Source organism: Coloeus monedula (assembly GCF_965178545.1).
Source record: "Coloeus monedula genome assembly, chromosome: 2".
Classification (NCBI taxonomy): Eukaryota; Metazoa; Chordata; class Aves; order Passeriformes; family Corvidae; genus Coloeus; species Coloeus monedula.
The window spans coordinates 39,074,051-39,100,834 of record NC_138782.1 but is presented as its reverse complement, the minus strand read 5'-3'; the positions used below and the strand labels follow the sequence as shown (position 1 = coordinate 39,100,834).

Here is a 26,784-nt window from a genome sequence, read left to right as displayed (position 1 = left end):
GCTTTGCCTTCAGAAAGAAGGGAAAAAAGCCCAAAGCCCCTTTATACCCCTAGTGAAAAAAGCCCTAAAACTGTCACTTCTGGCTTCAGTAACTTCTGGCCACACCCCTGCTTACCTCTGGAATTTCGTTTCTAATTTAACTATTTGCGAAATTCAGACTTAAACCTCTCTCTCTCATTAAGGCTGGCAATCAAATAGGGAACACAGCATATATACACTGGAAGCATTTTACAGTTTTTCTGGTATTATAGCTTTTGTTATTTGGAAAATTGACTTAAAGGTGTGCTGTTTGATTGAGATGCCTGGTTGTGTTATATTCTGTTAGCATCACATCTGCGATGCCTGTGGGCTTTGCTGGCTGGTCTAATTGTTGCATGTGTCATTTTATTTTGATAATAGGAGGTGCAACAGTGTTGAGCAGCACAGTCTTAATACAAGTGTAGAATTGTGAGCTTACTCAAATGATACCAGTTAAGTCTGTCTCTGGGAGGAGTCTTTAGAGTCCAATACTGTTAGTGTTTTTTTACAAATTCATGGGCTATGTACCTTGAAGAGATATTTTTTATTTTTTTAACTAATGCTTGGAGGCGTTATTTGCCTTGCAATAAAATTAATTGCTGTATTAGAATCTTTCTAGTGTTATTTCAGAAAAACATCAGTAACATCTTGGTGATCTTTGGCTGAACTGTACACACATGTACATAATGTTCTGGTTATCATTTTGCAGACATGAATCCTTTTGCACCAGGAGCTGGCTCTCGGCGAGATGCTCATTCCCGGCATCAGGGGGTTAACATAACAGAGACAGGCCTGGAAGGCGTCCTTTTTGGAATGTTGGATCGTGAGACTGATCGGAAATTGTGCTCAGATATCCATGATACTCTGGGACATATGCTTTCATCTCTCGCAGTAGAAAACCTTTCTCACTGGCTCATGCTTTGTAAGGATGTCCTTGCAGCTTCCAGTGGTAAGTGTTCTGTCGTGTTACATGAATGACAATGTGTCCTTAGCATTAGCACGTTCTGGCAGTATTGGTTTGCAGCTTGTCTTTTATCCTAGTTAAGATGTAGGTTATATTGTATACAGAATTTTGATTGTAATGCAGTTAAACTTCCACAGAAAGAAGGAATTATCGAAGTTAAGTTTCAGAATATGCTCATAAGAGTAAAAAGTTAGCTGCTTGAAGTAGGATTTCCAATGGAGAAGCAGTGTGTTTATAAGTCTGACATTTCAGTATCTTAGTGAAAGCAGACATCCTTTTTAGCCTGTATACATCAGGATTCTACAAAGACAAGACTCCTCTGCACATTCTGAGCTTTCTTTTACAAGGTTTTGTGAGTTATGTGAGTGATGTGATGATGGGTTACTGTGGGGATGAAATTTTTGTTTGTTGTTCAGCTTTGCAGATTTGTTTGCAGAGATTTTGTCCTCTGAGACCTTATTCCTGTTTTTCAGCTTGTAGGATGGTTATGACGCAGAATCTGCTCATTTCCCTTTCATTTATACTTGTTTATTGTCGTGTGTGAGTGCATCCTGAAGCTGTTTCTAAATGCTGCCAGCTTTACATTTACTGATGAGTAATGCTACCAATAACTTCTTTATGCAATGTAGTTACCACATATCTGCCCAGTGAGAAAGACCTCATTTCCTGAACTTTAAGTTGGCACGTCCTTTTGTTATTTCATGTGGGATAGGTCTTAGAGTTTTTAACATGGTTGTCCAATTTCTTATTTATTTATTAGGAGGTGACATATCTCAGAGAAAAAACATATTTAAATAATTTTCCCTCTGGTGTACTGTAAGCCAGCAACTTCACTTTGAACTCCTTTGATCCAACTAACTGGCATATGACCAAAATGTGGTTTGCTTTTTAAGCAGAGATTTACAAATCAGCCACATGGGGTCCTGCATGCCTTCTCAAAACACCTTTGTTATGAATTGGCATCATCCATGTTTGATTTGCCATAGCCTTTTTCTTTATTGAATATCTTGGCTCTTCAGTTGCATAAATTTAGACTTTCTAAGAAGCATGCCTTAGTTTCTAAGAAGCATGCATTGCAATAATTTCCTTTAATTGTCCTCTAATTATTGCTGGAATAATTTTTGTCAGTATTTTGGCATTTTTCTGATTTAGACCTTGTCATTGAGGCTTCATGTTTTCATTTCTGAATAACAAAAGTATATATGCATGTTTGGTGAGGGGTTTTTTGTCCCTGTTTGGCTTTTGGTTTTTTATGTGATCCCTGAAACAATTTTATTTTCTGAAATGAAGTCTCAAAGCTACACCTAGAGAAAAGAATTTTCTGAATGTTAATCATATTTTTGAATGCTGTCAGGGGCCTGCTTGGCTGCATAGTGTCCCATGGCACAGAGCTTTGTATTTTTGTTTCAGTTTAACTTGCTTTTTATCTTCCACTTGAAATGGGAGCTGAATAATTCAAAGCTAAACTGATTCTTTTATTCTGAGCCTTATCCTGTTTATTGGCAATTTAATGGGTTAATTTACAAAGCTGGGCAATTTAGATATGGGATTCAGCTACAGTTGGTAACTGTGGAGAATTAATGTTATAGGAATTTATATCGTGTAAGACAAATAAAGGGTAATTTAATCCAGAACAGAGGTGAAAATCCTTTATTTTACTGATATTTTCTTGCTCTTTGACATTTGTCAAATGTTTCTACAGAAGAATTAGTCTGTTCTGAATCTCAGTATAGGGAAAGACTTGAACTCATGTCCATAACTGTCTTCTATGGATTTTAACAGTGGCATGTTTTTCTTCCTTTTAATTGTTCTGTGTTGTAGACATGAGCACTGCTGCTCCCTTGGGAGGAGGCAAGGATGAGGAGTCAGAGAAGAAGGATGAGATGGATGATGATTCAATGTTTACCACCTTGGGTGAAGAGGACAAGTCCAAGCCTTCTGTAGCGCCTCGCTGGGCCACTCGTGTGTTTGCAGCAGACTGTCTGTGCCGGGTTATCATGCTGTGTGAGAATGCCAACAAGGCACACTTTGACCTGGCACTGGCTCGTTCAGCCAGACTTAAAAACCCAAAAAGTAATTGCATGCTTTGGTTTTGTTCTTAATTTTTTATTTTAATTTTGACTCCTCTTTACTGCTTAAGATTAGACAACCAAGAAAAAAAATAAAAGCACTTACTCTTTCATTCAAATGGTTAAAACCAAAGGAAATGCCCAGCAAAAGTCAATAAAATTGTACCTTTATAACCACCGTAGTTACAGTACCATGAGCCCAAATAATGAGGTTTTCTGGAACATACCAGCTGTGACAGACTGGTCTGCTTAGGGGAAAAAAAACCTTAGTGATGCAAAGCTTTTTTCAAGTCTGAAACAGAAGCAATAAACTTTAGCTAAGGGCAAGCTAGGAGTGTTTTCAGAGTTTAATGTAATGACAGCAGTGAATTAAGCTTGAGATTATTTTAGCATCTCCAATCTGAAGAAATGCTAGAAAAGAAAAAAAGAAGGGATAAAGCTACGTAATTATTGCTATGGCATTGGCTGCAGAGAGAGGGATGTGGGAGGGAGTTATAAAAAGACACGGACTTTATGAAGTTAATTCTTTTGGTATCCATGAGAGTGATAAGTCTTAATTTTCAAGCTCATTTTCCAAAGATAGTTTTATGAGTTAGAGGATCAAAAAAATTGAGAGGTCATAAATTGCGTAGCAGTTTTGTGATGAAATGTTTTTCAGATAGTGTGAGGTGTCTGTCCTTGAGCTGTCCATGTTGTTTGTGCTGTACTGTGATTATTTGGGTTCACCTGTGTAGTGCTCATGGGGACTTTGCGTATGTAGGATGAATATTGTGAGCATCCTAGAATGTGTGACATTAATGGACTTTGGTGTCTGTGTTGTTGAGGGTGTCTGTTTTGATATGGAGGGTTATTGGGTCTTTGTCTGTGTTGCTTGGTTCCTGCTTCCAGCACTGTGCATTGATTTTGTGAGAATCTGGTTTTTGACTTGATTTGAGGCCAAGACCATTGAAGACTAAGAACAGTTTCAGGGAAGTTTATTTTGTCATGGCATTGTATTACAGAGGAAATAATGAACTAACTGCTGCTTATAGGGTCCTGCAGAGAATTGCATATCCTAATCTGGGGAATTTTATTTCTATTTATTTAAAGTGAACTTTGATGTGTTTAGTACCATTGTAAAAAGGAAAACTCAGCAAACTTCTACCACCCCAAATTCAGCTTCTAAAATACTCAAATTTTACTGTTGTCTCTGATGGTCTGAAAAAGTAAGTGGCAGACTTTATCACATTGTAGTTTGTAAATTATTTTCATTCGTTCTTTACTGATATGCCTTGGAAAAGTTTCAGCCACAAGAGACGTTTTTCTTCTTTACCTTGAGACTTGAAAATAGCTTAGGCAATTTGTGGGTTTTGTTAGTTACAGCGGATGTTGTTAAATAATTTATTTTCATGTTGGTTGTACAACATGTGGTAATTTCAAATTGAGAGTAGGAAACGAAATAAAATGAATACATAGAGAAGAATAATCCTTTCAGAAATGAGCTATGTATTTTTCTTGTTTACACGCTGTCTGCTGCTTGCTTGCAGCCTTGGATGTGGTTTTCAGGAGAACTAGAGGCATACTCAGTTTTAGGTGTTTAAGCTTGACATCAGCAGGGGTCACTGTAAGCATAGGAGTCGAGCAGGAGCAGGAATTGCCTTGAAGATTTCCTGTATGTTTGGAGGTCATTCAAATTAGCTTTCCTGAATGTTTTAATATATTCTAAGATACTTAGCCACATTTACATATTCCATTCTACGCAATTTCTGCTCAGTTTTTAAGGTTGTCTTAGGAATAAAAGTCGTAGAATCACTTTGGGGGGGGAGGGGAAGTGGAAAACAAGAAAGAAAGCTAGGTTACATTGTTTCCTGCTTCTTCCATGTATTAAATGTGGACCTTTGAAAACAAATAGGTAGAATTCATGCATGTCAATGAGGAAAATGTTGCAAAGATTTGTCATGTTAGCTATCTTTTAAGTTGCTAAATAGTTTTTTCTGTTTTGTTCTAAGATGACTTCTTAGTGCTCCATCTCTCTGACCTTATCCGAATGGCATTCATGGCTGCCACTGACCACAGCAACCAGCTACGGATGGCGGGGCTGCAAGCTCTTGAAGACATTATCAAGAAATTTGCATCTGTTCCAGAGCCAGAATTTCCAGGCCATGTGATACTGGAGCAGTATCAGGCGAATGTGAGACGTCCTTTATAAGTTCAGGAAATTGTGTATTTATGCCAGTATGCCAGTAGTAGCTCTGAGCACGTTTTGTAATTTCAAAAAAAGCTGTGAGGAGATTTTTCTCTGTGTGAAAATGTGCTGGAGAGACACTCTTATTTACCTCTTCAGATTTTATTTTTGTATCTCTATTTATTGTAATTTAGTAGCTGTTAAAATTAAAATTCTGTAGCTTGAAAGCCAAATATTGTAAGTTACATTTAATTTTTTCCAGAAGTGGCTATTAGTTTGTAGAATTAGGAATTGGAAAATATCATTCACTCAGTTCTAGATTTAATCTAATAAATCTGTTTTCTTGGGAATTATTGAATGTACTTCTGTTTAAATGAAAAATACAAAAGTAGATCACTGGTAAGTGGGCAATTAAAGATTGTTTTTGGGATATTATTGTACTTTTTTTGTTGCATACCTTAACTCTTTCACCTCTTTTGTCTTCACTCTGTCTTCAAGATCTTTCCAAATACTTTTTAACGTCAGGCTTTCATCCTTTTCACTTCCTGTCTTTTTCTTCTTCCTTCTGTAATGCTGCAACCATTGCTTCTTTCTCTTGGACTTGGTCCTTTTGTTTCAGAAAAATACTGCCTTGTAGCAACTGCCTAAAAGGCGTTTTTCAGCCAGGATTTGCAAATCCAAACATAAACATTTGATTTCACATCACTGTTCCTTTGGACATCAAATTGTCATTGGCTTATTGATCCTTAGCAGAAGTTTCACCTGTAATGCTGTTATGATTAAAAGGATACTCATTAACAGAAGGAAGATAATATCACGTATTTCACAAAGGTAGTTGAGACTTAAAAAGGCAATGGGCAAGCAGGAAAAAAGGTAATTTAAGACTTTGTTGTTGTTGTTAAGAATGCTATTGCACTTTTGCTAGACAGCAAGGATAATTTTGGGGTATAACTACAATGCCAAATTTGGCAATCTTGTCTTTCTTGTTCTGTATTTGTCCTTGAGCCTTAAACAAGGTGAGATAAACAACACTGTGTCCCTGTAATTTTAGTTGGATTTTAAAAATTTTTCTTCCTATCAACAGGTTGGAGCTGCTCTGAGGCCGGCTTTTTCCCAAGATACACCATCTGATATAACTGCAAAGGCCTGTCAGGTACAGTGGAAAATGTTCACATACTATAAGCAAAACTAATTTTCCTTCTCTTTGGAATAAGGATGCACAAGAGAAGTAGCATCAAATGGCTGGAAGATGTTGTAAACTTAGGCTGTGATGTTCTTGCAACATCTTTTGAGTTTCCTAGTAGTAATATTTTGTTCCTCAGAAGTGCAGAAGTCCTTTAGACAGCTACATCAAAAAACGTACTAGAAGTATGTCTTCATGTCAATCCTGCAAGAAAAAAAGAGAAAAAAGAAAAAACCTCTTTGCTTAATGAGACCAATAGTAGTTTATTTGTTTTCTTTCAGTCTGATCAAACATTTGGATTACTGATAATTTACCTTTAAACACTAAATTTCCATTCAGTTTAATGCTCTACTTTAGAATTTAGAAGATCTGAGCATTCTCATTACAGTCATAGTAACAACCTGTCAGTGAAAGTTTGCTAAAAGATTTTTTTTTGCATGTGTGTGGCATTGTTTTCTTGTGTGTGATCTTGTGTACTGCAATTTAAATCAACTATCAGCAACATAGCTGTAGTAGTATGTGGTTTTCACAGCTAAAGAAACTACTGTGGTTTAAAGCAGCAGTTTTGTTAGCTATGCAAACATAAGTTTTAAAATGATAACTCTTGTGTTTCTGAGTTTTGTTTAATAAATTTGGGTCATCAGGAGCATGATTTTGTGTTGTTCTTTTACTTAATTTTCAGCAAAACTTGCAAGGATAGATCATGTACAGCATAGCTTGGTATCTACATGTAGGAAAAAGTATGTTCAGCCTGATTTACAGAATGTTTCTGCACATTTAAAACTAAACTAAGAGGCAGTTTGTGTGAAACCATTTAATATTCCTTATAACTTGTCAAAATCTTCTCTATTCAACCAATTTTAAAGTAGATGTGTGCACTTACAGGATCAAGTGGTGGGAGATTAGGTTTGGCTATTTAACTCTCTCTAGAAGTTACATGGACAGAGATGAGCTTCCCTGAAGGAGCTGGATGTTATAGTTTTATGTCATTACGGAAACAGTTGTTGACTTGCTCAGCAGCAGAATTGAAGCTGGTCTTATTCCTACTGTGAATGAATAACAGTTCTTTGGGAAGTTTTCAACAGCTTTGTCCTGTACGTGTTTGGGATGCTTTTTAGTGTTTGCATTTATGTTATTTTAAATATGTCCATCATTCCAGATCATGAGAGAGTTCCTTCCCCAAAGGATTAAATGGAACTGGTTCTCTAAAAGCAAAATAAATAAATTGGAGATAGGCCTTGAAAAAAAGAGTTTGTAAAACCTGAACTACTTGAGTTTCATGAGGTTTTTTTGCTTCTGATCCTCATCCTTGTAGAATCATCTCCAGAAGAAGAGCAGCTCTTCTGAAAGAATTTGTCCCTTTTTCCCTTCATAGAATAGCAGCTGCGCCAGAATTCTTCTATTGCCTGCATTATGTCTGGGCATGAATGTGTTTCAGAGGATGAGTGCCAATGTACAGCATTAGTCAGGAGCAGACAATCTGTGTGATGTTTGTTATTTTAAGTACCTGTTTTGATCCATTTAATTCAAATGAAAAGTTGAGAGACAGCCAACTGTCTGTCCACCATTGTGAATAGATTGTTCTAGGTGTAAAACTCTGGGTTCCAAACCATAGCTCGATGTTTAAAATAATTTCTAAGTGTTTTCTTGACATTAATAATTTGAAAGCATCCCACTAGTATGGAGCCTTATATATTGATTTGAGATGTGAGGGGTTTTAAAGATATGATTTTTTTGGTTGCTGTCCAGTATATTCTTCACAGAGAGTGCAGTGACTCATTACCTGAATGATTGACCAGACACTTGGGATGAGAATAAAAAAATTGTTATAACCTATTTATGAAGGATTAAAAAATTTTTTACATATTTTCCATATATCTATTGAGTTCCCTTGTAATATGCATTGCAAATACAGCCTTTATAACCACCCACCTGAGCAATTCTGTTGTCATGGATAGAAAGAAAAAAAGGGAAAACCTGGTTTATTTGTCTTAAGCAGGAAGAATGCCTAAGTTTTTCCTGGTGGTTGTTTAGGGTTTGGTTTTCTAACTGATTTAATTTTTTTTTTTTCATGTATAACATTGTTGGGTTTTTTTGCTAGTTTAGAATGATTCTTAACTTTGTTGTCTAGGTATGTAGCGCTTGGATAGGAAGTGGGGTTGTAAGTGACCTGAATGATCTTCGCCGAGTTCACAACCTTCTTGTCTCTTCCCTGGATAAAGTGCAAGCAGGAAAAGGATCTTCTAGCCAGCTTTACCGAGAGAGTGCAACTACTATGGAAAAACTTGCGGTTCTGAAAGCCTGGGCTGAGGTAAACATTCACCATTAAATCTTTAAAAGTTTGAGAACACTTTACAGTGTAACAGCAGCCTCACACCTCATGCTGGCTGCATACCTTCCTCCTAACCTGTTGCAGTTCTACTCCTGGGATGTTTTAACCTCAGTATCTTCCTCTGCCATTCTGTTGATCCATTATTTACAGTGAGGCATGATTGTTGTTTTGCTACACTTTTCTGTATAAAAATATGCACTCATACCCTATCAGATTTTGAATTTCTTCCCATCTTACTGCTCTTAAACTTGAAAAAAACCCCCACAAACAAGAAAACAAAATCTCCTTGCCCCAAAAAACACTAAAAATCAAACAACCATAAAATAGATTGTGGGAAAATATTGCAGTTAGTTGACTATTTAACTAACTAGTTAGTTAACAGTGTCAAGTGTTTATAATTGGCACATTTTTAGGAAGAAAGTGTGTGGCCTAATTGTTTTAGGAAAGTCCCATTTATGAACCTAAGCGTTATATATATATATATATATATATATATATATATATATATATATATATATATATACACTGGTAGAAATAAAAGAAAGGATGTAAATAAAATGTGGTTGTATTAAAGACCTTTTTTTTCAGTAATTTTCTGGTGAATTGTATCTGTGTGGAATCTGTGGGAAAGGCTGCTGTTTTGCTTTCGTTTTAGAATCTCACAGCACATACTTTGACATGTTTTACTTCTAGGTGTATGTTGTTGCCATGAAAATTAAGAAAGAAGCAGAAACCAAACCAAAGCGTGTTTTAAAGAGCACAGAGGAGGATGAGGATGATTTTGGTACCGTGGATGAGTTGCCACCAGACAGTTTGATAACACTTGTACAACCTGAACTGCCTGCACTGAGCCGTCTCTGGTTGGCTGCGCTGAAGGATTACGCTCTTTTAACTTTACCAGCTGAATTTGCTACCCAGCTTCCACCAGATGGTATGCACTGAATTTTCTTTTTGTGTTCTGCAAAACAGAAAAAAACCTCTGTAGCTGGACATTCAGAATTATTCTATAAATTATTTCACATGCATGTTTTTTTATGCAAGTGATAAATTTCTGCCTGGGCATGTAATAGCAGTGTTTTTGAACTTGAAGCTTTTTTCCTTCAATTTGCAATGAATATACTCTTTGTTTGAATCACTGAGATCATTAAAACTACATCTTTGTAGAATTAAGAACACTTCTGCACCTCTAATACTTTGGTATCAAATCCAAATGATCTTGTCTATACGAAAAACTTCACCCCTGAGATTAGAGCAGATACCGTTTTACAGTATTTTGCTGAATTAAGAGTGAATGCTCTATACTAAAAATGCTGCAGGACCTGATGACTGTGCCTGCCTTTCTTGCTCTCTGCTTACTGCTTTATCGAGGCCACTGCACTTGTTCATGAGAGATATTATTACTGCTACTGCACAAGGAGAATTGGAATGTACTGCCGTAACAAGTATTACACCTGAATATGTTTGTAATCAAGCACATCCAGAATAAATAGACTAATAAATTCAGAGTACATGCTTTTTATCTGTCACTTGTAGAGGATTTCAGAATTTACCTTTGCTCTGTTAATTTAACAGGAGGAGCATTTTACACTCCAGAAACTATTGATACAGCTAGACTGCATTACCGAAACTCCTGGGCTCCCATACTACATGCAGTGGCACTTTGGCTAAACAGTACAGGATTTCATGTGTCAGAGTCAACAGAAGAGACTGCTGCAGCAATGCCTAATTCTCAGAAACGTGCTACATCCATTATGTTAAACCAGACACCTGGAACTCCACCTACCACTAAATCTTTGCCAGAGATCAACAAAGACCGAATGCACTTAATTTTGGGTAAGAGTTACAAGTTTAGAATTCAGTAGCAGCATGTTATGGTATGAACCCCTAAGAAAATGAGAAAAGATACTTTGTTTGAAGTCTGTGAAGTTTAAAATTCATTGCATGTCTGGACAGTAAAGTTTTGAAAATCTGTGTCTCATCCTCTCTCTTATCTCTCTGCCTTCTGCGTTCTTTGTAGCTTTGACAGAATATTTGTCAGTGTGATTATTGTGATTTATTTAATTGAATAGAATGAGTAGGAACTGTTCTACACAGTAGTATAATGCAGATGATACTAAATGTTATGCTTCAAAGATGCAAAAGCTGTGAGGTTAATTAAAATACACACCCCTATAGAAACACTGTTTAGTACAGACTGATATTTGGCAAGTCACATGGAGTAGCTTTTGCATCAGCTTTTCATCTGTGAGTAGCATTGACTGTTTCCCTTTGTTGTTACCTAACAGCTTTAAGAGGTGGATGTAATCTCTTACTCTGAGGAATGCCAACAGTTGTCTGAGATAAGACATATTTAAATCTGGAATTAAGTGCCATATGTATAAGATGAATATTGCATGATTTTTGGGGCTTAGCTTTGTTTCATTTGTCTTTACATTTAAAGGAATTCAAGAAAATAAAACTCAGTTTACAACTGAAGGATTCATATGTCTGACATACAGATAGATCTTTTGAACAAAATATGGATTTCCATTCAGTAATCTTAAATTGCTTGTTGTTGCTGTGCATTATTTATCCTGCCAAATTTTGGGGAAGATGTGATGCAGAAGAGGAAGTGAATACAATTCTTCTGCATAGACTCTCTTTTAATTAAAAGGAAGAAGAATTGAGAAAAACATCTAGCTTTCTAAACTTGTTAAGAACCTGCTATACTTATAAAAAAATTTTAAAAGAAAACTTGATTTTATTATGATATGAACATTCTTTTTAATTATTGCTCTTTTCAGGTGTTAGTATACAGTTTCTGTGCTCCCCGAGACCTGAAGAGCCTGTAGAGCATGTTACATCTTGCTTACAAGCACTTCATACTTTATTGGATTCCCCTTGTGCCAGGATCCATATTGCAGAGGATCAGGTAATGTATGAGCGTGTTGAAACAATCAGCTTTTTCTATGTCTTCGTCTTTCATCTATGAAGATTACAAAAGCTGTAATTATTTTTTTGTGTGAGAAAAGTATATATTCATCATAAGCAAGTGACATAACAATTAGGAATTGCTTAGTCCTAATTAATGTTTTTCTATGTATTTTGTTTCACTGCAGCTCCTTGGTGTTGAACTCTTGAGTGTGCTTCACCGACTCCTCCTGACCTGGGATCCTCCTTCAGTCCAGCTACTGGTTACGGGAGTTGTCCAGCAGATAGTAAGAGCAGCTCAAGATCATTTGCAGGAAAAAAGGAACACACTAAGTAAGATTCTGAAAACACGGCTTGCTTTGCAGAGTAAATTAGCAACAGGTTTTCATATTGGGAAAGGAACTCAGTTGCATTAGAGTATTGTTACACTGAGGAGGAAAATGCTGTGTATTCCACAGATAATTTTGATTGTGTTCATAATTACCTGCTGATTTCTTAACTCCTGTAAGATACATTTTTTCTTCCTCTGATCATTCTCATTTCACATCATGGTTTTCATTCATTTTTCTGGAGTATGAGTGATGCAAGTTATACCCAGCACCCCCCTTATTATTACCTTGCTCAGTTTCCTTAATGTTTCTCTACTGACTGCCTCCTTAGTATGTCATTTACCTTTTTTCTAAAGTGTGATGGTTTAGCCACTAGTACCAGGGTATTGTGGTGTGTCCCTGGCACAACTGACATTCATGAGGTGAGTGAACTGGTCCTGGAACCAGTATGAAAAGTTGCCTGCCCAGGAGATCTTGCCAGGATGTGGAGCAGACTTGCACCTGGGCTCTTACTTCACTGACATTCAGGGCACTCAGGGCGTGTCAGCAACCAGGAGCTCTGGGAACAGGGTGTGCAACAGGAGCAAGGCAGTTGGCATGGAAGGGCATGCTCATGCTGCCCAGAAGTGCTGCTCAAGACTGTACAGGACTGCTAGAGTCAGCATAACAATGGCAGTGACATACAACAACACGGTCTGCTGACTGAGGGACAATCATCTCTGGTGCATCAGAGGTCTAATGACCAGGTTTCAAATTCAGATGAAAGTGCTGATGTGCCTGTGCTCCAGAGGCTTGTCTGTGCAGCCAGGGCTGGAAGTGACATTGGTCTCACCTGTGAGACATGAAGGAAATGCTTGTGAAGGTGAGCAGACTCTATGGTGTCAGGAAAGGTAAATGGAGGAATGAAATGTTCTCCACAGAGGTCCTGCATGTGCAGGAGTTGAAGTCCTATGTTTCTCAGAAGGAGAGACAGCCATAGGCTATGTGGGAATATGGCCCTGGAGGATGACACTTGCATTAAGGTGGCAGCTGCAATGCTGTGACTTCCAGCAACAAAAGACTCTCTCGCCAGATATCCAGTTGGAGAACGCTGTAGAGATCTGTCAAGAGAAGAGGAGCCAGCTGTCCTACTTTGAGAGATCAGAACTGATACCACTGAAAGGAAGTGAAGGGTCATACCAGTCAGGAGCCACAGGCTGCCTAATCAAGAAGGGGAGGCAAATGAAGCCATATTAAACCAACCCAAAGAAGCATTCCAGTCAAGCTGTGGGAGCTTCATGAGAGGCATTTACCATCCAGTCATATGGTGGAAGGGTCACACTGCAGGAGGCTAGCACTCAGAAGTGTGCGAGGCACAGACTTTTTCAGTCCAAATGCTGGACAGTCCGAATAAGAGTGGGGCTCAGTGGATTTGCTCTGCACTAATACAGAAGAAATGGTTATGAAGGTTAATGGTAGTTGTGGCTGTACCATCTATATGGTAGTGGAGGTCATAATTTCAAGGGAAAGGCAGAAAATGAGTAGCAGAGCAAAAGCTTTGGCCTTACTTGGCAAACTTTGGCTTGTGCAGGAGGCTTGTAGATGAGATCTTGTAGTAAGCTTTCCTGAAGGGCAAAGGAAAGAGGGATTGTTAATCTTTGGTGACAAAATAAAGCTCATTCAAAATGATCATGGCAGGAGGCTGACTTGGCTGAATAGGAATTTCTGACTGAGCTCAGATGTGACAAGGAAGTGTGTGGATGTTGGAAATGGGGGCAAGCTGCCAAGGAAGACTACTGAAGACTTCCTGGGTATGGAGGAGTGGAACTAGGAAAGGCACAATTTAGCTGGAGCTGAGACTGATGATGAATGTCCAGTGTGACAGGAACACCATTTATGTTGTCAGCAGAAGAAATTTAGACCTGCTGCTGAATGAATTGGATGATCTAATGACAAAACACACTAGAGGAAAAACTAAGGCACTATTATCTTGTTTGCTTACTTCTCCTGTGTCTAGTGAGCAAGCTTAGGGGAGAGCAATGCTAGCTGCAGCAGATGAGCATCCAGTTAGGAGCTGCTTACAAAAAAGCTGGCCATACCCTGGAACCAGATGGGACACATCTGAGGGAGCTGGCTGATGACATGCTAAGTTTGTTGCAGTCATCTTTGAAAAGCTGTGGTGCTCAAGAAAGCTTTCCAATGAATGGCAAAAAATGAGATGCTGTGACTAACTTTGAGTAAGACGTGAGGTGGGGTTTGAGTGAACTTGCCAGTAAGCCTGCTGTGCTTGTTGAAAGGTTTTGGAGTAAATTTATTCTGAAAGCACTTCTTAGTACATGAAGTAGATAATGCCTCATCACCCTCTGTGATGAAATAACTGGCTTTGGAGGTGGGGTGGTAGATACTGTTTACTTAGACTTTTGCAGGGCTTTTGACCCAGTACTCCACAATATCATTGTCAAATTGGAGTGATGTGGACTGAGAAGTAGGAGAATAATTTGTTGGACTGCTGTGCTTGAATGGAGTTCAGTGTTTCAAGTCTGACTGGCAGCTGGTTGCAACTGGTGTTTTTAGAGATCAGTATTGGGCCTGCTACTGTTAAGCACATAGGACAGATAGGAAAGAAGGTACCCTCAGCAAACTTGTAGGTGATACCAAACTGTGCAAATGGTGGGTGTGCTGGAGGGTAGTGCCGCCTTTTAGAGGAATTCTGAACTGCAGGTCTGAGAACCTGCTGAAGTTCAGTAAAAACAAATGCAAAATTCTGCATTTGGAATGGAATGTGCATTGGTATAGGCTGGTGGGCTAACAGACTGGATAGCAGATTTGCCAGATGAGGAGTTGTGTATGTGAATCTCTTGTGTGAAACCTATGCAATGCTGAAGACTCTGTTACTGGCCTGTGTTAGAAAAGCATGACCAGTGGATTAAGGATATGGTTATGAAGATGCATCTGGAGCAGTGTCTAGTTTTCTTTGCCCTTCCTCCTCATTCTGAGTAAGACAGATGTTGACTAACATGAAGGAAGTTCAGTGGAGGTCCTATAAGCTGCTTAGGGAGGTGTAGTGTGTGACCCATGAGGAGAGGCTAAGAGAGCTGAACTTGTTTAGTCTGCAGAAGAGAGGGTTAATATGGGATAGAATAGCAATCCCCTTTCTTAAAGGAGATTTAAAGACAAGGCCAATCCAGAGTCTTCTGAAAGGCAAGTGGTGGCAGGACAAGAGGCAATGGACACAAATTGAGGCAATGGAAATCCGGATGGGATACAAGGAAAAAATTAGTCACTGTGGGAACGGTGAAGCAGTAGAACAGGTGCCCAGGGATGTGGCATCTCCATGCTTGGAGATACCCAAAACTTGACCAGCAGTCTGAAAGCTACTTACTGAGGTACTTTTAGTGGCCTCTTCCTTTTAAGAGAGAATCTCCATGTTCGATTATCCCTTTACCATTTCTTTAAAAATCTCACATTAGATGTACTGTTTCCGTCTTTGCTAGGTGAATTAGTTTCCAAGTGGCAACCTGGCAAATAGTTCATTGATACCTGGTTAAGTTGGGTACGTCTGCCAGATTTTCTATTACCTGAAAGAAGTGAAGTAAAACCCAAGGAATATTCTCTTACTAAGGAAAATTACTATCTTAATCTGGTATGATGTACTGTTGATAAAAAAATCCCAACTGATAGCTTTTGCCTGTTTTCCACATAAAAACAGGGAGAAGATTTTGCTGGAACTTGATGAACCAGCACAACAGAAAATGCAGGCTCTGTTTCTTCATATGAATTAATGGAATTGTTTACTGTCAGCCCAGTAAGCTGCATTTTTCAGATTGATGAATGTGATAACAGTAGCAATCATTTAAATTCATAGGAGCTCTATAGGGGTAGTTCAGGCCAGCTTTGACTTACTGAATCTCTGTTGCTGTTTAATGGGAGAAGGAAAGACTGCAGCTGGCCAAGCTGCCATCAAAAGAGAGACTTCTTGAACTGAATACACTCAAATCATGAACTTACTCGTAGAATCCTACAATGCTTTTCTGTTCTCTTATTTCATAATCAGTTTAGGCTAGAATAAGATTTTGTCAGGGTGGAACATTTAATTAATAGCTGTGAAATTTTTTAAAAAAATGTCCTGGCTGTTTATTTGGCATTCACTGCTGTTAATTTTATAATCAGTTTTAAAAGAAGCAAAATCATTAACTGTAGTTTTATTTTGTGCAAGACTACTTTTTTTTCTAGTTCTGGATGGATTTTTAGTAAGTATTATTGCAATCACAATACTTCTAAGGCATTGTAAACCCCTTTAAGTCATTCTAACTAAAACATTTATTCTGACATGAGCCATGTTTGGCCTATCTTACTGTACAGCAACTTTTTCTCCTTGATTTTTAACTTCTTTGGGAAGAGTGTGTCATGTAGTCTTTGGTATGGGATTTTAACTGTCTCCTCAGACATTTCTTTCCTTTTTCAGATGAAGATGATAATGAGGAAAAAGAAAATCCTCTTGCTTTAGGAGAGGGAGGTGAGAGTGGTGGTCTTGTGCCCGGGAAATCTCTAGTCTTTGCAGCCATGGAATTGCTCATGTTTATCCTAGTACGACACATGCCCCATCTGAGTTCAAAAGTGTCGGATTCTCCAAGTCACGTTGCTGCCAAATCCCACCTCTCTGAGGAGAGTGCTCGTCTCGTGGCTGCCAGCGTTAATATTCTGTCTGACCTGCCTTCCCTGTGTTCTCCAGCAGGTAAGGCATCATAGCAAAATATGTGCGAGTGATAGTTCTAGCGGCAGCACAGTGCGGATATGATGCTGAAAACAAACTGTAAATATATTGCTATGGATGCTTTAAGGGCCATCTGTTGATAAGTATATTTAGGTGATTAACTAAATAAGAAATCAGGCTTTTCCAGTGAGCAGCGTAAAGGAAATTTGATTTTAAATTTGCATGTGTGCTGCCAATTTGCTGAGGAAATTAGCTTTGTACCCCAAGACACAATCTGATTTTATTGTTGGGTTTTTTTCCCTTTTTTCATGCTTTTGAAACCTTTTGGACAATTTAAATCATATTGTAAAAGAACACAGACATTTTGAAGATAATTAAATTCCTGAAAAGTTCATGAAAAGCAGCAGCTGTATGAAAACATAATCCTACTGAGGGAAAAGCAGCACAATTCATCTGTGGTACACTTGGGTTTGCAGCCGTTGGCTGTCAGTCGTTCCAAATGTGATTATAAACTAAATGGAGCTTTCTTCTGCCCAGGAAGACTGTCACAAAGGATATGTGTAAGCTGGGATAATTGCACTGAGTTAAGTTCAGGGGTAGAGGACACAATTACATGGGAGGCTGTGCTCTTTGACTTTTGTTTTTTGGAGAGCAAATCGCTTAAGTTTTGTCTCAAGAATCTTTGGGAAGTTTTACCCACTCATATAGATAAGATGTTTTAGAGTTGGTCCCCTAATGATATGCACTGTAAGTAAGATATTTGGACAAAGTTATGCTCAAAAGACAATATGGCCTGTCTTCCATCAGAAATTTGTGAATTTGTGTCTTGCAATTCTTTAAGGAACAATAGATTTTGAGTTGGAGTCGTGCCCTGTTTCCCTGTTTTTATTTGATTCCTAATTTTTTATTTTTTTTTTTTTTAAGAGGGTGATGGGAAAGAGGGTGGGCAAAAGAGGAACAGTATTACTTCTGTGTAGTCTGGAGTGAGGGTGTTACTCCCAGTATTTGGCAAGTGGCCACTGAAAGTAGCTCAGAAACTACTGTAAGTTTATAGAGATTAGTCTGATAGGGATTTGTTTTTTTCCCCTCATTCAGAAGATGTAGCCAGCTCATAGCTGTAGGGAGGCAGGGATAGCACATACACAAATATTTGTGTTAATTGAGCCTTTGGATATAAGGGAAACTGAACAAAAAGAATTCATCACTTCCTGTGATTGGGTGGTTTTTTAAATTTCTTTCTTTCTTTAAAATACAAGCATCTTGCAGTCTCCATGGGATAAGATACTGGGCAATCTGGCCTTGAAGAACGGCTGCTTTGAAAAAGGCGGTTGAACTAGATGACCTCCAGCAGCCCCTTCCTGTCATAATTGTTCTAATTAATGTATTAATCCTCATAGCATTCCCAGAAGTAGGAAAATGGCAGGATTTGTATTTCCACAGATGTGGGAAAATGAAGCATGGAAGAGATGTGGAAAGAGACCTGACTGTCTGAAGTGATCCATAGATTGATTTTGCATGCCTAAACCCAACAGCCCTCTTCTTTCAGTCCTGTAGGGGCTTAAAGTCTACATGTGATATTGAAACTCTGACAGCCTTTGTCCAGGATTTGAGACACCCAAACAGCTTCCTTACTTTGCTTCTGGGGCTTGTACCACACACCACCTTACTTGGAACATGCAATAACTTAGTTTGGTTACTTGTTTCCAGACCTCCTTTTTTTGCTGTTTATAGGTCCCTAGTGATAGGCAGATCCTGTTTTAAGATACTTAGCAACCTGGATGACATACCATATATCACATGCCATGTAGGACAAAGCTTTAATAGCTAGATCATCATTCCTGAATGTGACAGCAGCATTTCAATTGTTGGCTTGTATGACTTGGGTTATGATACACTTCAGTAGTACTGATGAATGAATTTGGTGATAAAATGTTGAAGGACACATATCACTTGTTACCTGAATTGCAGTTTATCTCATCTCCTTTGTCTCCAACCAAATGCATCCATATTGGGAAAGACAGAGAGGTTATCTACCACACTTTAGAAATTCTATTTTATCTTTTTTTTTTCTTTTTTTAGGATGTATGACAATCTTACCCACTATCCTATTTCTGATAACAAGAGTATTGAAAGAAACAGCAGTAAAGTCAGCAGATAATCAGGTCCCACCTCCAGTCACTGCAGCTCTTCAAGGGATAAAAACTATTGTTACTCTTCCAACAGTCAAGACTGATGAAACTCAGAAACAATGGACAGGTCTTATCCGCAGCACTCTGGCATCTATCTTGGAAGACTCTCAGCCTGGTAAGTGGTTTCCAAGTGCAGGAGAGTTAAAATTCAAGAAAAATGGATTTTGCTGTAATGAAAATGTAGGTATGGTATCTGCCTGTAACTTCATATAAGACCTGAGTGAGCAAAACTCCTCAGTTGCTTAGTAGATTTTATTGAAGAAAAGCACAACATTGACTTTTACAAAGTAGTTACATCTCAGGAGTTCCCACCAAGTTTTGTCCCTGTTTGGTCTGTTTTCTTGATAGTGTTGATCATAACCTCCAGTTAGAAGTTTTCCCTTTTGCTGTGCATCTGGCAGCCACTGCCTCTCAGGTTTTACTCTGGCACAAGTCATTTAGTCTTAGTGACAGTCAGTGTTAAAGTGAATGAGTGGGAAGACAGCCACAGATAATTGTGGCAAGGTTCATACTGGAGTAGGATACTCACAATACTGTTAAAAGCTTTCTGGGGTGAGAAAGAAATCCTCTCCCTGGTCAAAAAAATCCCTGTTACTCATCAGCACAATGGTTACTGTGTCTCTTCAGAGAACTGCAGACCACCTCTTACAGTTCTCATGCGTGCTTTGCCTTGCCCTTCAAAAAGTGAAAAAGATGTACAGTCTCAGCTGCATAGTTAGCAAAAGAGAGACACAAAGATTTGCCATTTGCATAGTTGTAGTCAGCGAGGAAAACATCCCATTACATTGCCAAGGAGCCATTTGTGGAGAGAGAAGAGAGGCTTGAATGGAGTTACTCATGTGAGAGATGGGGAATGAGTAGGTAATTGCAAATGATTCTGAAATGTCCGAAGGGGGAGGATCACTAGGTTTGTGTTAACTAAGCCAAACTTCTAATTTGATTTGTCACATCAGCTCTCGTTTTCCAGCCTTTAGTTACTGTAGAGATTTCTCAGGCCCTCTTTCCAGAAACATCACTGGCTGTAGGCTTTTTTGGAGACTTCAGAAATTTTTCTTGGTTCCTTGCAAGAGTGTATGTTTTCCTTTCCAATCTTCTGTGAAGTGTGATAGTCACACAAAAATCTAAGCAAGGTCCACTGCATTCAATTTCAAACCTCATCATTCAATAAAATTTAAACAATGTAAATATAAAATAATTTAAATAATGTAAGAAAAATTGTCACTTTAAATGCTTGCAGTAGTTTTTTGAAGTGAGGTCTCACATTATGGCTAAGCCAGTTGAGTGACTAGCTGACATTTGTGAAGGGCAGTCATGTTGTTTTTCTTTTTTGCTGACTTTATATATGCTGTTTCTTTGTGCCTCTCAGGGGAGAGCAGAACCAATGTGGCCAACCAGACCAGCAGAACAGTGCTTTTTATATATATTATAATAGTTTATATATAAATATACATATTTTTGTTCCAATAATTGTGAATTATTGAATGAGATCTGTGAAGACAGAGCTTATACAAGGAAAAAAAATATGACAATGGCAAATACAGGCTATTTGAAAAGCAGGAAAGGTTAAAGTAGGACTGTTCCTAGTGGTGACAGCTGGCTGTCAGATCAACTAGTTGTTCTGTGAAACCTCATGTTAAGTAAAAGTTGTTGCCATGCTGGACATCTATTTCTTACTCTGCTGTATCAGCTGAAGATAATTTTAAAAAGTGAAGTAGATCTTTAACGGGGAAAGGATCTAAAAATATTTTTTCCCCTCTTGTTTACACACTGAAAACAAAAATATGACTTGGTCTGAGAAAGTGTGGATGATGATGTTTGCCTTGATACTTAAGTTTCAGAAAGATTGACTTACTGTATTAAAACAACTGTTAGAATAGAGTTGCTCAGATTTTTGTCAGTCACAGTCAATAATGATACTGTAATAAGTAAATGCATGCGCAGTTGCAAATAATATCAAGTGTATATATTTCCTCTTTGTAAGTTTATCTGTGTTCACTGACTTTTACTAAATAAATGCTAAAGCCTTTTTGGAATAAGCTAGCAGCATATTTGGTTTTGTTTTTCAGAAGCCTCTAAACCTATTCTTGATGAAGTAAGCATACTTACAGCTATTACTCTCTTCCTCTGGTCAGCAAGCACTGAAATAATTGGAGTGCAGTCTTTACAAAATGGATGTATGAACAGATTTAGAAGTGCATTGAATTCTTCTGATCCTTGGGTAAGATCATGTTATAGGAACGTGGATGATATATGGCTGGCAAAACCTAATTGTGATATATTTAACACATTTCCTGAATGATTTGTGGTGCCTTTACTTCAGGGACAGATACTGCTGTCAAAATAACTAGAATTTTCAACAGTGCATTATTGAAACTCATGAGCAAAATAACCCAAACTAATTGCTTCTAGATAAAGTGTGTTTGTGGCCTTATGCCAGGTTCTTGAGTTCAGCTTTTTAAAAGGCAAAACCAGTCTTTGGTATATGAAGTTTTATTAGATGAAAAGGTTGGTTACCATAGAGTGGAGACATTTCTACATTAGCATTGATCTTTTATAATACAAACTAAACCATTTTTTCTGTAGATAAAATTACAGCCCACATTTCTGATCAATTTTACATTGGTGCAAAACCTGTGCTTATTTTACACATTCATACAAAACTCAGTTTGTGAGCAAAAATACAATTTTGTGGTCACCATCGGAACACCTACAGATCTAATTCATTTGTCTCATGATTTCACTTCTGCCCTTTGGCTTGTCTTTGTGAAATACCTTCTGAATTATTTTCTCATAAAGAAGAAGGTTAAAAAGTTGTAGACTGGCTTGGTTCAGGCAGGCTAATGCACTGTTAAGCTTAACTTTTCCAGCCATGCTTGTATCAGTTTGAATGGGTATACAAATCTGCAGGTGGGAGCTAAGGAGAGAAATCTATAATGTTTCCACAAGCAAACACAGCCGAGATTCCTGAGAAGAAAAACACGCAAAAAATGCGGATGTGTTTTGGGTCACAGTGGGGCATTTAAAATCCTGTTTAGACTGATAATTCTCTGTAGCAGGGCAGGTGTTTTCCAGCATGAACATAAAATTCAGTTGATTCTGAAGCCTGACTCTGGATGGAAAGCTACTTAGAATTATATTGTGTGAATGGAAATGTCAGTTGTATTAAGCGAAACTTTAATGTCATACTCTCTCTCAGCTCTATATAAACACATGAGCAGGGAGAGAGAAGTACATTGTCGCCCACTACCCTGCTGGAAAGCTGCCCGTCAGCTGGAACTTACCACTATTTTTGTAATGCACAGAGCAAGCTTGGACAGCAGCCAGATGGTGTCCACTCTCTTCTCACTGATGTGCAGAGCATATACTCTGTAATACTTGTGTTTTCATTCTAGCTTTTTAAATGTAAAATACTCCTTGTGGCAGCCAGTAACGAGACACCTGTTTGTAATAAAAGCATGATAGTGATTGTTCTAAGTGCATTGAACTGATTAAGGAGAAAACTCTTCCAAAGAACTACTGATGTCTTAAAAGAAATACAGGAGTATTTTTGAAACTATTACCACATGAAAAGGTTAAATATCATATATAGTAATAATCAGAAGTCTGGTGAGCTCAATTCCCTTTTGTTCCAACAAGATAACTCAGTTGAGAGACCCAAGTGTTTCAATGCTGTTGGGCAAGTTTTACATGAGAGTGTGCCCCTTTTGCTTTGAAGAAGCCCTGATTTTACCTGACAGAAGTTTTTGTAGACTTCTGTGAATGCACAATAGTGCAAAGTTTTATATTACACAGATCAAAGGAAAAAAGCTTGGATGAAATTCTGCTGTCAGATGCAGTAATAAAACTCTTTCGAAATATGTCTTCATTTAAGAAAAGAGACTTTTACTCCTTATTTCAAAGACTAATCTAATAATCTTTAACAGCTAATAAGGAATTAAGTTTAAAGAAAGGCAGAAAAGGAAGAGAATTATTTGTAATGGTATGGAGAGAGAGAGGTAAAATTTGTTGAAAAGGTCGAAGATGATGGGGAGTAAGGCATTAAGGAAAAATGTTCTTCTGTGGAGCTCTGTTATAAAGCATACAAATGGTCTGAGAAGTGTTATTACTTCAGACCTTATAAATTGAATTGTATAGAAAACCTGCAGCTGTATCCCATTGAATTAACAGTAACATGAGCTGCAAAACTTGTATTTTCTTACCAGTAGTTTTTATGATCTGCGATTTTTATTTCATATTTTTATTTATGTATCTATGTTTCCAGTAATCCCTGGATCTCCACACAGATCGTTTTGTTCAGTAGTACTTCCTCTAGAACATTTCTGTTCAGCATGTGCTCAATAACTCATCCTGTTTGGACTTGAGTGCAGTTAGAAAACATGTACAATGTTCTATCATCATATTTGTTGTGAGGCTTCACCTTTTCAAAAAGTCTGGGTTATTTGTGTGAGGTTTTTGGAGGAAGATCTTCATATGCCCCAAAAAAATGCATTCATAAATTCATCTGAACAAGATCATCAGTGAGTCATTTTCCCAAATCTTGGCTTTAATAATCTCTGCTTTCCACAGAGAGGGAGGAGGGTAAAAAACAAAATAGAAGGGAGACAAGGAGAGCATTCTGTGATCAGCTCACAGTATGGCTACACATTTACTCCTATGCTATTACCAGCACTAGATGGAGAATGAGAAGGAGGGGGGGACAGGCCTGACACTTTTGGCTACAGCCCTGGCTCGTGTTAGAGCAGTAAGATCACTTTGTTCCAAGTCATTTTTATGGGCTGTGTTGCCTTTCTGGGATTGGAATAGCATATCATGATTTTGAAGATTAATCTACTATTAGAGCTGGTAGTTCTGAGACTTGAAAGATGTAGTTCACTGTGAACTGGTGTGACTGACTTGTATGACATTAACTATGCCTTTATTTTCTCTGAGTTTTTATTGTTACTCCTACTTAGTACCAGCATGTTCTTTCTAATTTGCCTTCCTTTTATTGAATGCTGGGCTAATACTGTTTTACTAGATGGACTGTGTTGCTACTTCCCTCTTACTTAGTATGTTTCTTTCCCATTTTGTAGTCTTTTTTTTTTTTAATTTTAAATCAGAGATAACTGAGTTTATGAGAATTCCCTGAGTTAACAAATAACCTTGAGGGCAATGTATTTATCTTGATTTGATTAGGTTCAAGCCAAGTGTTACCAGCTTCTGCTTTCTGTGTTCCAACACACCAATCGTGCCCTGTCAACTCCATATATTCATTCCTTGGCCCCTATCATGGTTGAGAAGTTGAAAGCTGTGGAAAGGAGCCGCCCGAACAACAATCTGGAACTTTTAGCAGTCCAGGAAGGAATTAAAGTCCTTGAAACATTGGTTGCCCTTGGTGAGGAGCAGAATAGTAAGTATTTAGGTTTTCTAGAGAAATGAGTAATGCTAAAATAGAATATTGAACATTAGAAATCTTGCAGTTAGGAACTTGATGGCATAGTCACAAATGGACCATGTGTGCAACATGCTTTTGTAATTCCAGTGCTAGAACTTTTGTATACATGAACTTGCATAGCATACACAACATGATACACTGTAGCCTTTGCATTTGTGGTGATGGCAGGAAAAATATGTAAACATGAACTGCACTAGAGGGATATTTTTTTCTGTTTGGAAATTTGTAATTCATGCTGTTTAAATTTACTTTTTCTCATTGTTAACTTTTATTATTTTAGTAGACTTTTATCAATTTTTTGCATCTACCAGCTCAACAAGTTTTATCTAAAGGGCCCAAGAAATTGAGAAGATACTCTTGTCAAGAGTATCTTGATTGTAGATGAAGCAAGATTCACTAGATAGAATACATGACTTGTAGTTTATCTTAAAGTTAGTTATTCTCCCACCGAAACAATGTGCATTCTGAAGACCTCCTGTGCAGACATTTGACTTCAAATGCTGAAAAAGTTCGTTGTAAAAATACTACTATTGGTTTTATGTAGAGTTTTTTTGAGGTTTTTTTGGTTGGTTTTTGTGTTTTTTTTTTTTCCCCCAACATACTCCTTGTTGGAGTTTCTCTTTGTTGATAAGATACTAAATTTCTTGACCCTCACTCTGCTTCTGGCACCATTGTTTGAAACATGTGAAATGAAAGTGAGAGAGTAACTGAAACGAATGAGGAAACAGAAGATCTGATTTTTTGCTGGCTGGAGACAATCACCCCATGAGTATGAATTAGTCAAAACCTTTAAGGAAAATAATACTCTGGTAATCTAAAAAGTTTGGATAAATGAGTTACCATGAATTTTTAAGTTCTTTGAGCTTAAAATGTACAATTAACAGGTTACACATTTCAAAGGTGTACTTATATCCTTTCTAGATACAAAAATTTGCCTTGTTGCTTAAGTTCAGCTGCTTTTTTTGTTCTCAAGGTCAACCCTTTTGATCCCTTTGCCATTTTGGGCTGTGGCCTTATTAGATCATGCTAGTTGAAGTATAGCTGCCATGCTAGTTTTTGGATCTCCCAGACCAATATAAATAACAGCAGGTAACTATCCCTGACTTTTGTGAACGCTTGCATACTAGTATCAGTTCACTTATGCTTGCTGGGGAGGCTGATACTCAGATTCAACTGAATAACATTTCTGTCTGCCTGAAAAGTGTTTTGAAATCCTTTAATATGATAGGCACTCTACATCTTACAATCTTTCATCAATGATCTGCAATCAGATGGTGCAAAAGCATCTCAAAATAAGCGTCAGGATCAACATAGCTGTAATGAAAAATAATAGAAATCTGAAACCCAGTCCTGGTAAGAAAGATTTGAGTGATCAAAGCACAGGAAGCCATCTACATTTCAGTTGTTTTAATTTGATAATTTTTGATTACAGTTTCTAATGTCAGTTCTGAAAACAGTATTACCCTTATAAGTCTAGTAAGTGATAAATTTTATTTTGTTTCATTCTCTGATATGGTAATTACGTTTTTTCTTTCATTTTTAGGAGTGCAGTTGCTTGCCCTTCTCGTTCCCACTCTGATCTCCTATTTACTGAATGAAAATGCCTTTGCTTCTGCATCTACAGCATCTAAGGATCTTCACGAATTTGCACTTCAGAATCTAATGCACATTGGTCCACTTTACCCCCATGCTTTCAAGACAGTAATGGGAGCTGCTCCTGAATTGAAAACACGTCTAGAAACTGCAGTCCGAGCAAGTCAGGCCAGCAAAGCAAAAGCAGCTGCTAGGCAACCACCACCCACAGTACATTCCACCCCAACAATTAAACTGAAAACTAGCTTTTTTTGAATTAGTTTTATTATTTTTGGACCATTAAGTAGTCAGAAGCATTACATTATCCCTGCATACATGTCTAATTTTGTGTAATTTGTATGTGAAAGGCTGTCTAATGGAGCTTTGTGTAATTACTTGAAATCCATGCATTACAAGGGAAGTGGTGTTACTTGTATTTGTATAGATTTTTAGGAAATTGTGATCATATTTATGAATTTCTGTTATAAATTATCCAGCAAAAAATTATTCTGTATCTAAATAGTTTTATTTATTTTTAAAAGCTATCCCAAACCCTCCAGTGGTTTTTGAAATCTGGTGATTGTTATCCTGCCATTGTGCCAACACGCTAACACAGTGGGGATGGAGAGAAGAGGAAAAAATGTTATGAAGTACTTACCCTGTACCATGGGGAATTTCAAGTGTAGAAGTATGAATTTTTTCCTTTTAAAAAAAAAGTAGGGAAGGGGATTGTCAGACTTTGTAGACCATTTCAGCTTGCATGAAAAAAAAAAAACCAAAACCCCATAACAAAAGAATAGGAAATTTTCAGCCTTTCTTAAGGTTAATGATCAAGCATGCTGTCTTAATGAGTTGTCCTTATTTATGTGGTGTATATCTCTTTCAAATCCGTTTCCATGCTTGAAAATGAATAAAGGATGCAAAGAA

General features: G+C 37.7%; 1 protein-coding gene across 1 annotated transcript in view; it reads left to right on the top strand.

Moving 5' to 3' along the window:
• HEATR5B (HEAT repeat containing 5B) overlaps positions 1-26,784 on the top strand; it is a 55,933-nt gene extending 29,149 nt beyond the window's left edge. Inside the window, exons 23-36 of the mRNA XM_082299911.1 lie at positions 728-967; positions 2,804-3,055; positions 5,040-5,221; positions 6,300-6,368; positions 8,530-8,709; positions 9,424-9,661; positions 10,303-10,563; positions 11,514-11,641; positions 11,829-11,973; positions 16,414-16,683; positions 18,742-18,966; positions 20,918-21,069; positions 24,027-24,240; positions 25,829-26,784. Coding sequence (XP_082156037.1) covers positions 728-967; positions 2,804-3,055; positions 5,040-5,221; positions 6,300-6,368; positions 8,530-8,709; positions 9,424-9,661; positions 10,303-10,563; positions 11,514-11,641; positions 11,829-11,973; positions 16,414-16,683; positions 18,742-18,966; positions 20,918-21,069; positions 24,027-24,240; positions 25,829-26,133 — 2,861 coding nt within the window. The 3' untranslated portion in view covers positions 26,134-26,784. The remainder of the gene's footprint in view (positions 1-727; positions 968-2,803; positions 3,056-5,039; positions 5,222-6,299; positions 6,369-8,529; positions 8,710-9,423; positions 9,662-10,302; positions 10,564-11,513; positions 11,642-11,828; positions 11,974-16,413; positions 16,684-18,741; positions 18,967-20,917; positions 21,070-24,026; positions 24,241-25,828) is intronic.